Raw genomic sequence first — 14,227 nt, 5'->3', positions numbered from 1 at the left:
GGTTGGGGTCTGGGGACCTGTGGTGATGGAGGAGACATGGGCTGGTAGGAAAGCAAGCTCCATTGAAGTCAAGAGGAGTTTGGCATTGACTTTAATGGAGCCAAGATTTTACCTTTCCTTCTTATTTCCCGCCAGCTCTCAGTCCCATTCTGCAGCCCTTAATGAAGCAACTGGCAACAGTGGAAGGAAAGTAAGAATGCACTTCCTTTCTCAGCCCCCAAAGAGAGACACGCTTCTTCTGAGTGGCCTGGATTGAAACCTTGCCAGATAGCTGCAGTGAAATGTGAAAGGCTGAAAGCACCAATGCTAACCCACGGCCTTGTGACTGTGAAAAGTATAGCTGGCTCGTTCGCTCTTGGTAGTAACTTTTTAGGGGGTAATGCTTTATTTTAAGTTTCCCATTATTATGGGTTCATTTGGTATTCATTGTGATGGCACTGAACATAATGAGCTCATCTGGTATTCATGACGATGTCGTAAGTGCTTTCATAGGTGTTCCATTGTCATTTTGCCTTTCGCTTAAGGGATGCTGATACTGAAGTGCTGGCAGCTGGTTTTTGTCCTTAGGAAAAAAATCATTGACTGTTCTTGAAAGTGGTTGGAGGGCCCATCTGTATCCTTAGGCCCAATTCCAGATGCCAAATATCCTTTGCTCCCCAGCTGGTGTTTTCCTTTCTTGTCCTCACCTGGCCTATGCACACTTGCCAAGCCTTGCAATACATTCCATAATAATAGTAATGAATGGCAGACACTTATATGGTGCTAATACCATACAGTCATATTATTCATTCCTCATAAGTGTTTGGGCAGCCGATGAGTATTCATGAAAATGTTTGGTAATCCAGAAAGTTTCTTGAGTTTTAGCATGGAAAATTCACACGGGCGGTGCTTTATTGGTATTTCCTGTTCATTGTGCTCCTGTTTCAGCTATCCATTCTGGGAGCTGTAACAACAGCACATGACTTATGGATGGCCAACCACATGCTATGTAGAATGAGAGGGAAACAGTTGATGGAAATAGTTTGTGAACCAGCCACAGTCTGAATATGATTCCTCCAGGCTGTCTGGTGAATATCTACATGCAAGAAATACATTGGAAGAAAATCAGTATGGTTCATATACCATGGGAGGGGCTACATTATAACAACTGCAAGTGAATATTTCTACCATCTGTAGTCATGATGATCCTGAAGAACAGTGTGTGTGTGCTCACTGTGGAAGTGAGAGTGACTAATTCTTTCAGAGGCAGCTGGCAGATCAGCAATAAGAACAGAAAAGCACCCCAAGGTCTCTGGTGAACTTGGTGAGGGAAGTCTGAGCTCAGTGGAGCCTCAAAGATGGAGAACTGCTACTAGTGGAGGGTGTGTCAGGGTAAGGGGAACTGGGGTCAGGGGGCCAGTGTTCTGTGGGGGTTGCTGTTGATTGGACGCCAGTGGAACAGGAAGGGGAGATAGGCTGGATGCAATGCGCAGGGTTTAATAAAGTGTCCCACTTAACCTGCATATAGCTTCAGTCTGTGCTAATGAAATAGATGGCAGCACAAGATTCACCCACGGAGGAGAAATAAAGATAGTTAGAAGGAGAGGGGCATGCGGAGGGAAGAGAGGATGGATTTACCATGGAAAATGTCTCTGGACCATGATGCCTTTCCCTAAAGGAGCTTGACAGCGTGCATGCATAGACAGCGTGGGAGGAGAGCTTAAGCTGGAACTTGGAGGGAGCAGTGTGAGAGGGAAACAAAGGAGTCTGATGTGGAGGACAGGATTGGCTTGAAAGGGTAGGGACATGAAGGAACGAGGTCAGACAGTGAAAGAAGGGTGTCAGAGCTGCTAGATTACGTTCTCTTTCTGCGAGAGAGTGGCTGGAAAGCAGCGAGAGAGTGGCTGGATAGAAATGCAAAATGAAAAAAAGAAAAAAAAATCTTGCACCTGTTGATTCATAATTCCCCCCCTTTACAGATTGACACGCTGGCAGCAGAATACTCTGCAATAACGAACTACCTCTACGTCACATACAACGGGCAGGTAGGTGCTGTGAAATGCTGCAGTATAGCTGCAGCATATTCTAATGTCTCTCTCCCTTCCATGATTAGACTCTAGAGACCTTTCAGCTAATACTCATTTTCTATAGCTGGTAATTGTTTCAGATGGCATTACTCATAGTCTTATTTGAGAAGGGCTGGAACATTCTTCTCCTTAAACAGTTACTCGGTGCATTTATTGGAAGGTCCTCTACTGACAGCACTTGAACCCTCTCACTGCAGAATGGGCATAGTGTGCGCCCCAGCAGTGACAGCTTCCCCTCAATGTCCCACCAATGTATCTCAAACCTTAGATCCTCTGTTGGTGAGTGGATACCATATCTTATTATCCAGGGGCTATTCAATCTTTGGCTTCTCTGCTGAATCTGCCAACCAGAGGGCCATCAGGGGCCATGTCGCTGGCTCTTTTGTGATGCAGACAACCCATCCTTGAGAAATTAGGACCACCAAACCATTGGCCACTGAATATCCCGCATGATGGAAATCTTTATGAAAACTTTGGGCTATTCATAGCTACCTTGGCTTTACTCGGTCATGTAATTGTTAGGAAAATACCAAAGGAAACTTTAGCTCCCTACTAGTCTGGACTGTGACTGCAATGTGCTGTGAATGCTTGCAGACAAATAGAATACAGCTAGTCATTCTGTCAAACCAGCATAACCCTTTCCTCATTAACTGTCTATCTTATTTTTCACTTCCTCATCTTCCACTGAAGACTTTATCCCCTTGCACCTCCTGAGAGGATTTTCTCTTCCTCCTTCTCCCTCAAGTTTCCTCCTTGTAGCCAGCTTCCTTGAGTGAAAGGTCATGCACAGACATAAACTTGGGTCTCTTGAGCTGTAGCATTGAGTGCTAACCACAGGTGCTCTTGGCTGGCCACAGGATAGGAAGGTTCTCTTACTGCTATTTTGTTGTATGGTGCCTCCTGTGGGGCTTCTTCCTGCACTCCTGAGTCACCTTTTCAGGTTGTTAGCAGCAAATCATTATAATTTAAGAAAGAATCCTACACTGAATAATGGGACTGACATTTGTTCTTCCGAACCTGTATAGATCCACAGCAACCATAATACTTAAGGCCAGTAGAATCTGAGGGCCTCGTCTCACTGAGATATAACTCCACTGACTTGAATGGAGTTTTTCCTGATTTACACTGCAGTAAATGAGATCAGACTTGAGCTCTGGGTGTCTTGCTTTTGGGTATGGGCTGAGCATTAGAAATGGTTTGTTCTCATAAACACAGAGTAAGGGCTGCTGGGTATAGCTCCTCATGACTTCTCTCCCTTCCTCCTTAGGAGAATGATGTAAAATTTGATGACCGTGGAATGATGGTGTTGGGCTGTGGACCGTATCACATAGGTAAATCTGTCTTCCTTCCACCCTAAAGCTGTCCTGGGAATTCTTGTGGTTCATTTGATACTTTTTTCACATGGTAACAAAACTTACAAGGACATAGTGTATAGCATGTGAATTCCAAATACAGAGCTTGCCTTTTCCATTTGCTTGGGGACTTCATTTCATGCCCTGGAAATAAAAAAAGAGCCTTCTTGTTACTGTTCAGCTGAAACCAGATCATAACACCTATCAGTGATTTCCATGGAGATGTTTTTTATTTCTTCTTTGCAGCTAACATTAAGGCTTTTGGAATTTAGTATCTTGTATCCAGATTCATTGTTGTTACACCTAGGATAGTTTGAATGCATGTGCGCCAGCTGATAAATCCTTATTTACATTGATGATAGTATATGGTTATGTTCAGTCCCTTCTTGTTTGGAGGATTAAGTGTGCTGTTTCAGTTTACCACTGTGATAATAAAAGGAAAATACTTGTTTTTTGTAATTCTTTGTGCTGGGCCAATAGCTTGCAGTGAGTAATCTGGTAATTTTCACCACTTCTGTTGATGGATTGTCCCCAAACACTTTGCAAATATTAACAATTATTCACTATTCCAAAATATTTGCAGTGCAATGTCGGGTCTATAAGCCATTCCCAAGAAGTTTACTGAAAGCTGTCGATATATGAAATTTAGACTATGTTGATTAGTTTTGTTTGGACATGCCAGTCACATGGTATGTTTCAGGTCTCTGATTCAAGGATCATAGCTCTTCAAATCAGGTTTGAATATTCAGATGAATGAAATCAGAATTAATTCCCCAGGAATATTCTCTTTTATTTGCTGTATCTGTGAGGATTCCTGCCAGTAAACATATTAGCAGAAAGTAAACACAAAAGGGCTGCAATGCTGTTGAAAAATTCAAGCAAATGTTTGAGGAAACTATTTTGCAGTATTCACCTAGAACTAGTAATTATTTTGGACAAAGAGCATGGGTCTAACCTTGATCCGGTATATTTTGTCATTTCGAGAAAAGCCTGGCCATCTCCAGTAAAAGCAAAGGAAGCTTAAAGTGTGGTGGGGTGCAGGAATGATTACTTGCACTTCTGAATACCTTTTCCTAGTGCAATGACTGAGGTGGTTGTTTCTTGTTTACTAATCCTTGGAAGGCAGTTTTGCAGTTTCATATGCTGTCCCTCATAAAATCAAAGTGAAGCTGTAATTCAGTGAGGTCCATCTAGCTTTCTCCACATTCTCGTATTTTCAGGACTAGAACTGATCAAAAAATGGGAAGACCACGTTTGTGAAAATGTCAGAATTGTTTTCATTTCTCTTGATTCAAAATGAACTAATCTCCTGTTTTTTCACAAACACTTCTACTATATTTGAAATGGAAATTTCAAATCAAAACTTTTGTAAAAATCATTTAAAAATGTTCCCCAAACCCACATTTTCTTACTTACCGCTGGTTTTTAGGTAAACCAGAAATGTCGATAATGATTTCAGTATATTTTTGTATCAAAATATTGGGAAACATTTCTCAGAACATTTTGTGAAAAAAACAAAGTATTGATAATGTCAACAATGTTACACAAGAAGTTTGTTTTAAAATAAAGGCCATTTTTGATGGGTAAAAAAACTTTCTGTTCAGAAGCTGTGGACCTGTTCAGTGCAAGATAATTGCGACAACATGCACAGTTCAAGAGTCATTGAAAACTGCTAGGTTATATTGTGTATTTTAAACAGTGCTCCTAAACTGGGCTGTACTTTTGGTTTGTCTTGTTATTTTGATAAATATAAGGTGCCAAATTAAGCTATGATGTAAAGTGGCACAAATACATAGTCTCCTGTGAAGTCGATGTCTGCTTATACTAATGTACCTCTTCACGGGTGATTATCAGTATTACTAATTGGCTGCAGGCCCTCTGCAGCTGGACATGGCAATTACTGGATGTGCCTGGAATATACATGCACCCATTCGGTGATTTTCCAGGCTTACATTCAATACACTGAAATGCTGACCACAAATGACGTTCATGTCTCAAAATTGGGCTTCCTGTACATGTAAGGACACTTGAATAATTGAAATTCAGTTAAAATGGCTGATGCCATTTCAGTGACCTCTGCTGGAAAGGTCCAGTTCCAATTATGGGATTTTTTCTATACTCAACAGCCTGTAATGAATGAATGAAACATGTAGTACAATCAAGATTCTAGCTCGAGAGGAATGTGGAAATTAATTGTGTGTCAGTCAGTGAGTGACCCTGTATGTTACTAGATATTGTGGAAAGAGCAATTCTGTGCTGTTTGAATTTCATACAGAACTTGTAACACAATTATATATATAAAATAACCGTACAGATAGTTAACGATCATGTAACTCAGGTTGAGTTCAAGCTCTTTTTGAATAAATCATAAGCATAACAATCTAATGCTGTTCCTTAAACTTGAAGACACATCTTTCTCTGTTTATGATAATCCACGCACACGTTGTAGCTCAGAAATGTATGTAACACTAGCTGCTGGACACCAAAGGCATGTTTCTTCATTGACCTGTGTCTTATTTAGTCATTAGCACCCCAGGGCAGAGTTGCTGTAAAATGTTCCCATTCTAGTTTGACTACATAAGGTGCAAGCCAATGGAAAATCACACCTCCTGTCTGTTAACTAACATGTGAACTAAAAGTGTTCTGCCCTCAAGACCAGTGGTTTTCAATCTGTGGTCCGTGGACCTCTAGGGGCCTGCAGGCTATGTTTTAAGATTTCCAAAGGGGTCCGTATCTCCCTTAGAAAGTTTTCAGGGGTCCACAAATAAACAAAAGGTTGCAAACCATTGATCTAGAGGGTAAGAAACAAACACACACTCTTCTTATCATTTTGCTTTTCTTTCAAACAGCATCTCTGTAGATATAAGTTTTTCCTCCTCTTTATAGCACTACTGTATTTTATGGAATAAATGACAAATCACAACGAATACTGTCTAGTGAAGTTAGGGACCTCCTAGCTTATGCCTCGTTTTAAATGCTGTCCAGACAAAGTGCATGTATTGGAAAGCAGCAGCAGTTGGCTGGTTAAGACAGACAAGTGTATTGCATGCATACTGTCAGACAGACATGATGGAGTCCTGTCTTCCCAGAACAGCTGAGCCAATGCCTGTTATGCTTGAGAACCTATATTTAAGGGTTCTTACCCTTACCATGCAAGGGCAATTAGATTTCTTGGCCTGACCTGACAAATGATGCTGTTCTTTTCCTTTAAGCCTGGGTGCTATAAGTGTTTGTCTGTGCTCCCTGCTGTTACTGCTTCCTTCTCCCCCTTACTCTTCTGCCTCTTCTTCCTGACAGGCAGCAGCGTGGAGTTTGATTGGTGTGCTGTCTCCAGCATCCGCACGCTGCGTCAGCTGGGCCACAAGACTGTTGTGGTGAATTGCAACCCGGAGACAGTGAGCACAGATTTTGATGAATGTGACAGACTGTACTTCGAGGAGCTGTCATTGGAGAGGATCCTGGACATCTACCAACACGAGGTAAAGAAAAAGAAATCTAAGCAGCAACAACAAAAGCCCCTAATGCAGAACACACTTCTCAAAATTCATCTCCCTGGCTGCTTTGGCTGGGGTGCTTTTAGACCCATTTTACACACCGTTGCTGTTCCTAGCAGACTGCTCAATAATGCAAAAATAAGTGATTTTGCAAAGGTGGCATACGGTGCAATATTTAAAGCAGATTTAATTTGTTGCACAATTTATTGCCCAATTTTTTCTGCTCCTGCAGTTCTGAGTCTTAGCTCCCAAGTCTGCAAGCACTTGGGCACATGCTTAACTTGAAGCACGTGGAACGACTCACGTGCTTAAAGCTAAAGTGAACTGAAGTGCTTGCAGGGTCAGACCTTATAGTGCAGTGGTTATATGCTGGATGATTTCCAAAGGGTGGGGCTGGCGTGTGGCAGGCAGTCAGGCAGTGATGAAGGAGATGGGGAATGCAAATGACTGTCACGTGTGCAGTGAGAGTTGGGCAAATAATATAGTGCAGGGGTTCCAAATCTGGGAGTCACAAACATGTCTCGGGAGGTTGCAACCACTCTGCCCTTCCCATATTACTAAATAGAGGGGAGGGAGTCCATTTTGCAGTGGGGTCATGTCTAGATGGGGGAGGGATTTGGCGGGATGCAGAAGGTCTGGAAAAGGGGAGTCAGTCTCAGTCCCAGTATGGAAAAGCTTGAGAGCCACAGGCATAGTATTTATATTCCACAGATGTAGACTTCATGGTTGAAATTTTCAAATTAGCCCAGGGGAATTATGCACTGAAGCCTTGTTGAAATTTGGTGGGGGTTGGCTGCCTAACTCCCTTAAGCAACTTTGCAAACCCCAGCCTATGCGATGGCTGTGGTTTATTTTGACATTTTCCTGACTCTCTTTTCAATATGTAACAAGCTGATCTCATCTGTTGTTTTGCAAATGGAAGCAGGTTTCTAAGGATATAATTGTAGCTTGGGCATTTTCTGATGGTACCGCATTAAAAGCAAGAAAAAAGCCAATCAGACTGATAATCCTGTTTACTTGTTCTTGGAAGCCGTTCTTGAAAATGCAATCTGTGTCCATCTTCAGAATGGCTTTTCCTGGCAAGGACGGATCCATTTACCTTTTCACTCCTTTCTACTTCCTATAACGTGTTGGTAAAAACACAGACAGTAGTTGAAAAGCATAGATTGTGGATAGACTGTTGCAAATTGTGATTCTGCTCGTCAGACTGCCAGCCTAGTTCTGCTCACTTGGAAACTTTGCATGTGGTTCATCTAAATAAGCATCTAAACTCTCAGTTGCTTAACCAAAACTGAAGCTCTGAACCTTGGGTGTGGGGAAAATTAGTCTGACAGCCTGTCAGAGAAATAACGCTGATGAAACACAGCACATATTAACGTCAGGATCAAAGAGAAGGTAGAGGTGGGTGATGAGGGAGAAAATGCTCATTTAAACACAAATAGCTTTGGTAATTAGCAACTCAGGTAAGAAAATACACATGAAGAGAATAATGGATTTATACTGAAGTCTGGTTTATCTGTAAATTCCCCCCAACAGGATTGTTCTTCTTTGTGAGTCTGAATTTATTCTTCTTGGTCCAGATTCTGACCCGGGTCACGCTGACAGGTGTGGTGTCTGTCCCTGCATGGCTTGGGATGTTCGGTGGGACCTGCTGGTGTTGAAGCTGTAGTCTGAACTGAAGCATGAGGTGGAGCTGGGTGTATTGTGTAAAACTCAAACCGCTTCACTGCTCTGACTTCATTATTTGGTCGTTACCATATTTTCTTGTTGTCACTCTCATCCTAATGAAGTAATTAAGTGAAAGAGGGAATCATGGATTCTGGGGAGAGGTGAGAGGCGGTTAAAATGGGGTAGATAAAGGATTTACTTATTAGACTTATTTCTTTCATGATGCTGAAATATCCAGCTGGGTAACCCTCATTTGCTCTGTATAATTGTCTCTACAGATTTTAAATTGCTTGCTGGTCTAGAGTCTACTGTATGGACTTTAGATTGTGTTCCTTGCAATATTAACACAGGCTGTTTGATGTTTGCTAGAGAGATGTTAAAACCATTCGGGATAACAGGCAAATGTCGGATTATGTTATTGAACATATCCTAACAATGATGATGATTGAGACTTGGCTCTTCTCTAGTGCTTTTCCTCAGTAGACCTCAACCTTATTCACAAAGGAGAGCAGAGTCATTATCCCCATTTTACAGATGGGGAAACTGAGGCCCAGAGTGGTGAAGTGCCTTTCCCATCGTCTACCAACAGGGCAGTGACATATAGTGGAATAGAACCCAGGTCTCCTGTAATGCATAGTTTAACATATACCATTTGCTACATTATATTATTTAAAAAAGCAATGGGCCAAATGCTCACAAATGCCCATTAAAGTCAATGCCTGAGGAAAGATTAAATAAAAATGAGGAAGCAATTTTGCAACACTAAACCTAACTGATCCTGCAAATACTCACCCTCATACTTAACTTAAAGTACAGGAAAGGTCCCATCGTCTTCTGTCAGGATCCTGGGCAAAAGTAGGCAGGACTAGTGGCAGAAGCTTGGGAGCCAGGACCTGTAGCCAGGGGTCAGAGCCAGTATCAGCGTCAAGAGTCAAGCTGAGGGTCAAGGCAGAGTTGGAGTCAGGAGTCAAGTCAAGGGTCAGAGCTGGAGAGAGAGTCAGGGATCTGGCTGAGGGTCAATACCAGTTATCAGAGGCCATGTTGGGGTTTTAGGGGTTGATCAGGAGACAGAATGCAAGTCAGTACTGGGAGCTTAGAAACAGAGAAACAGGGCAGTTGTAGCAGATAGCTAGAGATCTGCATTGTTGCCTGGGCACTTCTTGGTATGCCCCATGGTCTTCTATTGGATCAAGCAGCCAGATCAGTCAGTCAGTCAAGGACCGCTCAGTCATATCACTAGAGGGAAAACTTCCCGTGGCATGCAACCTCTGTGGATTGTGGGTTGTATGGAAAGGCCAAGTTACAGCTGCTTCCAGGCAGTAATGTGGGTATGTTAGTTGCCTGGTAGTTCTGCAGGCCTGGATTTAAGTCCTGCCAATCCTTATAGTCTTTGGAGACAACTCTGAACTCTGCCACACACAGTTTTCTGGACCTTTGAGCACAGTGAGAGATTTCAGGGGGACAATTCATGGCTCCAGTGCAAGAAAAAACATCCCATTGACTTCACTTACATGTGTTGTCCTGAATAGGGATGGTTTCATGAATCTGGACCCATGTGCTGTGAGTGAAGCCCATCCAATGTGTTTGTAAGACTGAGGCCTGATCCTGAGTGCTAGTATGCCTGCTCAGGTAGGTAGTTCCACTGACTTCAATGGCACCTCAGGATTCAGTCTATTCTTTCTGTTAAACTAAAGGAAGGGATGAGAGCGGGAGAGCGCTGTAGGACTAAGGGAGTGTCTACACTGCAGCCACAGGACAGGGAAGCTCTGGCAGTGTGCACTTCAATGTGTCCCAGCCATGCGAGTTCCAGCTGGGCTCATTCAATCGCTGGAGTCTGTGCTACCATGGCTTTGCTGCTTCAGTCCCCGAGCAAGCTAGATTAAAGCTAGCTCAGATATGTCTCCATGACCAGCAGTCACACCCCATGACTGCTATGGAGACATACCCTAACAGTTACCATTTAGAGTACTGTAATTTACCATGAATGTATGGGATTTTCTATTGAAAATTTAGATGGCAGACAATGATTTAAAAAAAATATTCCTGCCCCCAGATTTATTGGGTTCTTGTTTCCAGCAGAGCTTCTACCTCTTTTTAATACCTGGCTGTTTAAGGGTCTCTTCCTTTCCTTTTTCAGTTTATTACTCCATATTTTAGATTATTCTAAAGCAATTCATAAAATTAAACGAGGCTCTTTGGTACAGTTTTAATGGTCTACATTTGTTTTCAGGCTCTTTGAAAAAGAAAACCCAACTCTGTTACTAATGGCATTAAAAACAAGGGAGAAATGAAAAGAGAGATTTTATTATAAACAGGATAAAATTTTCATGAAATTATGAAATGAGCACGTACCTTTACAATATGTTCTACCCAAGTTGTTAGTTGGTTCACTTTAGAATTAAAATATCACTGATGATAAATTGGTATGTAACAAAGCCCATTGTCTTTCACTCATGTTGGTCTGCAGTACAGTGTTATTCTTAGCTGGCTAGTGCAATATTCTTTTGGTGGCCATAGCTCTCGTAACATATAACAATATTCGCAGTGATTTATCACTGAGGGTTAACCCCCAGCTCATGCTTCTTATGGGGGTAGAACTCCTCTGACCTGTGCTATCTGCTTGGACAGCCCATCTTCTCCACTGCCCTTGAAGTCTAAGATAGCATCCCGTATATGCAGTATTGCAGTGTTCTGTTTTTATAGATGAGATGTATATGCCAGTCCACTAGCTGCAAATGGAGATATGCTGAGTGAGGGCATATCTACATGAGCACTTACGCGAGGCAGGCTGTGGTGTAAGTCTACTGTGCTCCAGCATAGTGCGCACTAAGTGTGAGTATGGACCCCACTGTTGCCCACTACGTCAGTGCGCACCAGGAAACTTTTAATGCGCATCAGCAGAGTCCCCACGGATGCCTAGTACCTGGCATGCTGAAGTGCTGTAGATTTATAGCCCAGCTTGCTGCAGAATAAGTGCTGGTGTACGCATACCCTGAGGCTGTTGTACGGAGAGACAGAAAAGAAACAAAAAAGAATGTTTGATGGAAGGCTGGATGTTAAAACAAATTTAGGATTAATGAATGTGTGTTTTGATCATGCAGTGTAAGCATGGTTTGGCTGGGTGATGACCAGGGGAAATATTGATCCAGTGTCATAGTGTGATGATAAGGGACTGCTGTGAAGTTGGAGGTGCTTTCTTTTGATTGAGACTATAAACAAGGACCTTATCACTGCTGAACATTACAGACCCCATGGGACTTTTCATAAGCATGGGGGCGATGAGCTCCAGTGGCTTGGCGAAACCTCAGGTTAGATAATTACAGCCTTTCAACCTACCTTTCCCTTGAGCTGGGTTTTGCGCCGTCTTAAATTTGTGTGTGTCGGTTTCAAAAGCCTTTGATCCCAGAAGTGGCTGCGTGTCAGCTATGGATGATGTGATCTCTGTACATAGTTTGCATATTTCTCCACGCAGATTGTAAAAAGCTCTCGTGCCCTTTGAGTTGAAAGGTGCTGGGAAAAGGTGCTATATAATGAATCTATATTAGGGGAAGAAATAACCACATTGCAATTAAACAGATATAAGCAGGGTTTGTATTATTAAAATTCCACTGGCATTTTATTACCGATTTGTTTTTAGAGTCTCTTCCACATTTGGCATACAAGGCGTCCATCCTCTTTTCCTTTAAATCCCTCATTAAAACGTAGTTCTTCGGAAAAGCCCGTCAATGCTCAGTCATGTTAGTAAAAATGCACTTGCCAGTTAAAACAGATTTGATACTCTCAGAGCCAGAGCCAATCTCCGGATCATCCTGTGCATTGTGTGTTTGATTTGTTCTCTCTGTCTGATAGAGGGGGTTCAAATATTGCAAAAGAGCGTTTGCAAATGTGTACTTGATTCTAAAGACTTGTGAATTCAGCCATATTTTGGGTGTGAGTCTCCTTAATGCTGAGCCACTTTACAAAACTCTGGCAGTGTAAACAGCTTGAATTTAGGCCTAAATGTATTTAACTATCCTTCACTATTACATTATGTAAATATAATTTGCACCTACACAGTTTTACATGCAATTTCGGGCCCATTATTATTGTGAATATTTTCACAAACATTTTTTGTTCCCAGTTTTTAGGATAATGTCTGTTCTATGTACAGAAACCCACATCAGCATGTGAAAAAGGATATTTATATGCAAATAAGCATATTCATTATTCATTATTTGTCATTTATTATTCTCCTGTTTAAAAAGTTCAGGTCATCCGATGAGGAAACAAAAAAATACCGGGGGGATTTCCTGTTGTAACCAACGGTGAATAACGAAGAGTCAAAGTACAGAGTTTGTGAATGCCCACTAGTCTGTAATGTTCATGTGTTGAGTACTTGTGAATATTGAATGCATTAGCAGAAATCAGGATTCATTCACTAATGATTTGTGAATGAGGAAAAAAAGGCTAAATTTATCCAAGTAATTTAACCAATTTGATTGAGTCTACTGGCTAGTTAGATAGACTGTATTATCATGTGTGTTGTCAAGCACTGAGCATGCTGCTAGTACTTACGAGAGGCTAGATCTGGGCATCTCAACCCGCAGCTAGTGGCCACTTATGGCCCAATCCTCACCCAGCTGCAGCCCAATCCGCACACAGCTGCAGCCCATGTGACATCCTCAGGGCCATAACTAGGGCAGAGTGGGAGGGGCACCTGTCTCAGATGCAGAGTTGGTGGGTGTGGCGGTGCAAAAATGGGGTGGTGCATGATCGAGCCCAGCAGCATCAGCCCCCTCAGCAGGATCAGGCCCAGCAGCATCAGCAGGAGGCCAGGGTGCTCAGTACCCTCCCACTCTGCAAGACTGCGGATCCTGTGACCCTGACTTGAGCAGGCTCCCTGGCACTAGGACCGCAGCAGCAGGCAGGCTGAGGTAGCGGAACTGCGGGTGCAGAGGGAAACAGGGAGCTAGGGCTGTGGGGGGCCTGGGGAGTGGGGTTCAGGGGCCTAGGGCCTTGAATGCTGCATGAAGTTCTGGACTCCCCATCTCAAAAAAGATACAGAAGTGGAAAAAATAGAGAGAAAGGCGACAAAAATCATGAGGGGTATGAAACAGCTTTCATATGGGGAGAGGTTAAATAGACTTAGACTGTTCAGCTTAGAAAAGAGACAACTAAGGGGGGATATGATAGAGCTCTATAAAATCATGAACGGTGTGGAGGAAAGTGAATAAGGAAGTGGTAATTACTCCTTCACATAACACAAGAACCCAGGGTCACCCAATGGAATTAATAGGCAGCAGGTTTAAAACAAACAAAAGGAAGTATTTCTTCACACAATGTACAACCTGTGGAACTCTGCCAGGGAATGTCATGGAGGCCAAAAGTATAACCGGGTTCAAAGAAGAATTAGATAAGTTCATGGAGAATAGGTCCATCAATGGCTATTAGCCGTGATGCTCAGGGACACAACCCCATGCTCTGGGTGTCCCTAAGCCTCTGACTGCCAGAAGCTGGGACTGGATGACAGGGGATGTATCCAGGGCCGGCTTTAACATTTTTGCCTCCCCAAGCAGCAAAAAAAAAGCCACGTTCGCGATAGGCGGCAGCTCTACTGCCGTTTCTTCTGCAGTGGCAGTTTGGCGGCAGGTCCTTCGCTCTGAGAGGG

The 14,227-nt window shown here is 42.7% G+C and overlaps 1 protein-coding gene across 1 annotated transcript in view; it reads left to right on the top strand.

Moving 5' to 3' along the window:
- Positions 1-14,227, top strand: part of CPS1 (carbamoyl-phosphate synthase 1) — a 127,894-nt gene that overhangs the window by 79,709 nt on the left and 33,958 nt on the right. The window contains exons 23-25 of the mRNA XM_032765033.2: positions 1,959-2,024; positions 3,334-3,397; positions 6,716-6,897. Coding sequence (XP_032620924.1) covers positions 1,959-2,024; positions 3,334-3,397; positions 6,716-6,897 — 312 coding nt within the window. The remainder of the gene's footprint in view (positions 1-1,958; positions 2,025-3,333; positions 3,398-6,715; positions 6,898-14,227) is intronic.

Source organism: Chelonoidis abingdonii, chromosome 10 (genome assembly GCF_003597395.2).
Source record: "Chelonoidis abingdonii isolate Lonesome George chromosome 10, CheloAbing_2.0, whole genome shotgun sequence".
Taxonomy (NCBI): domain Eukaryota; kingdom Metazoa; phylum Chordata; order Testudines; family Testudinidae; genus Chelonoidis; species Chelonoidis abingdonii.
This window is presented reverse-complemented; position numbering and strand designations above follow the sequence as displayed.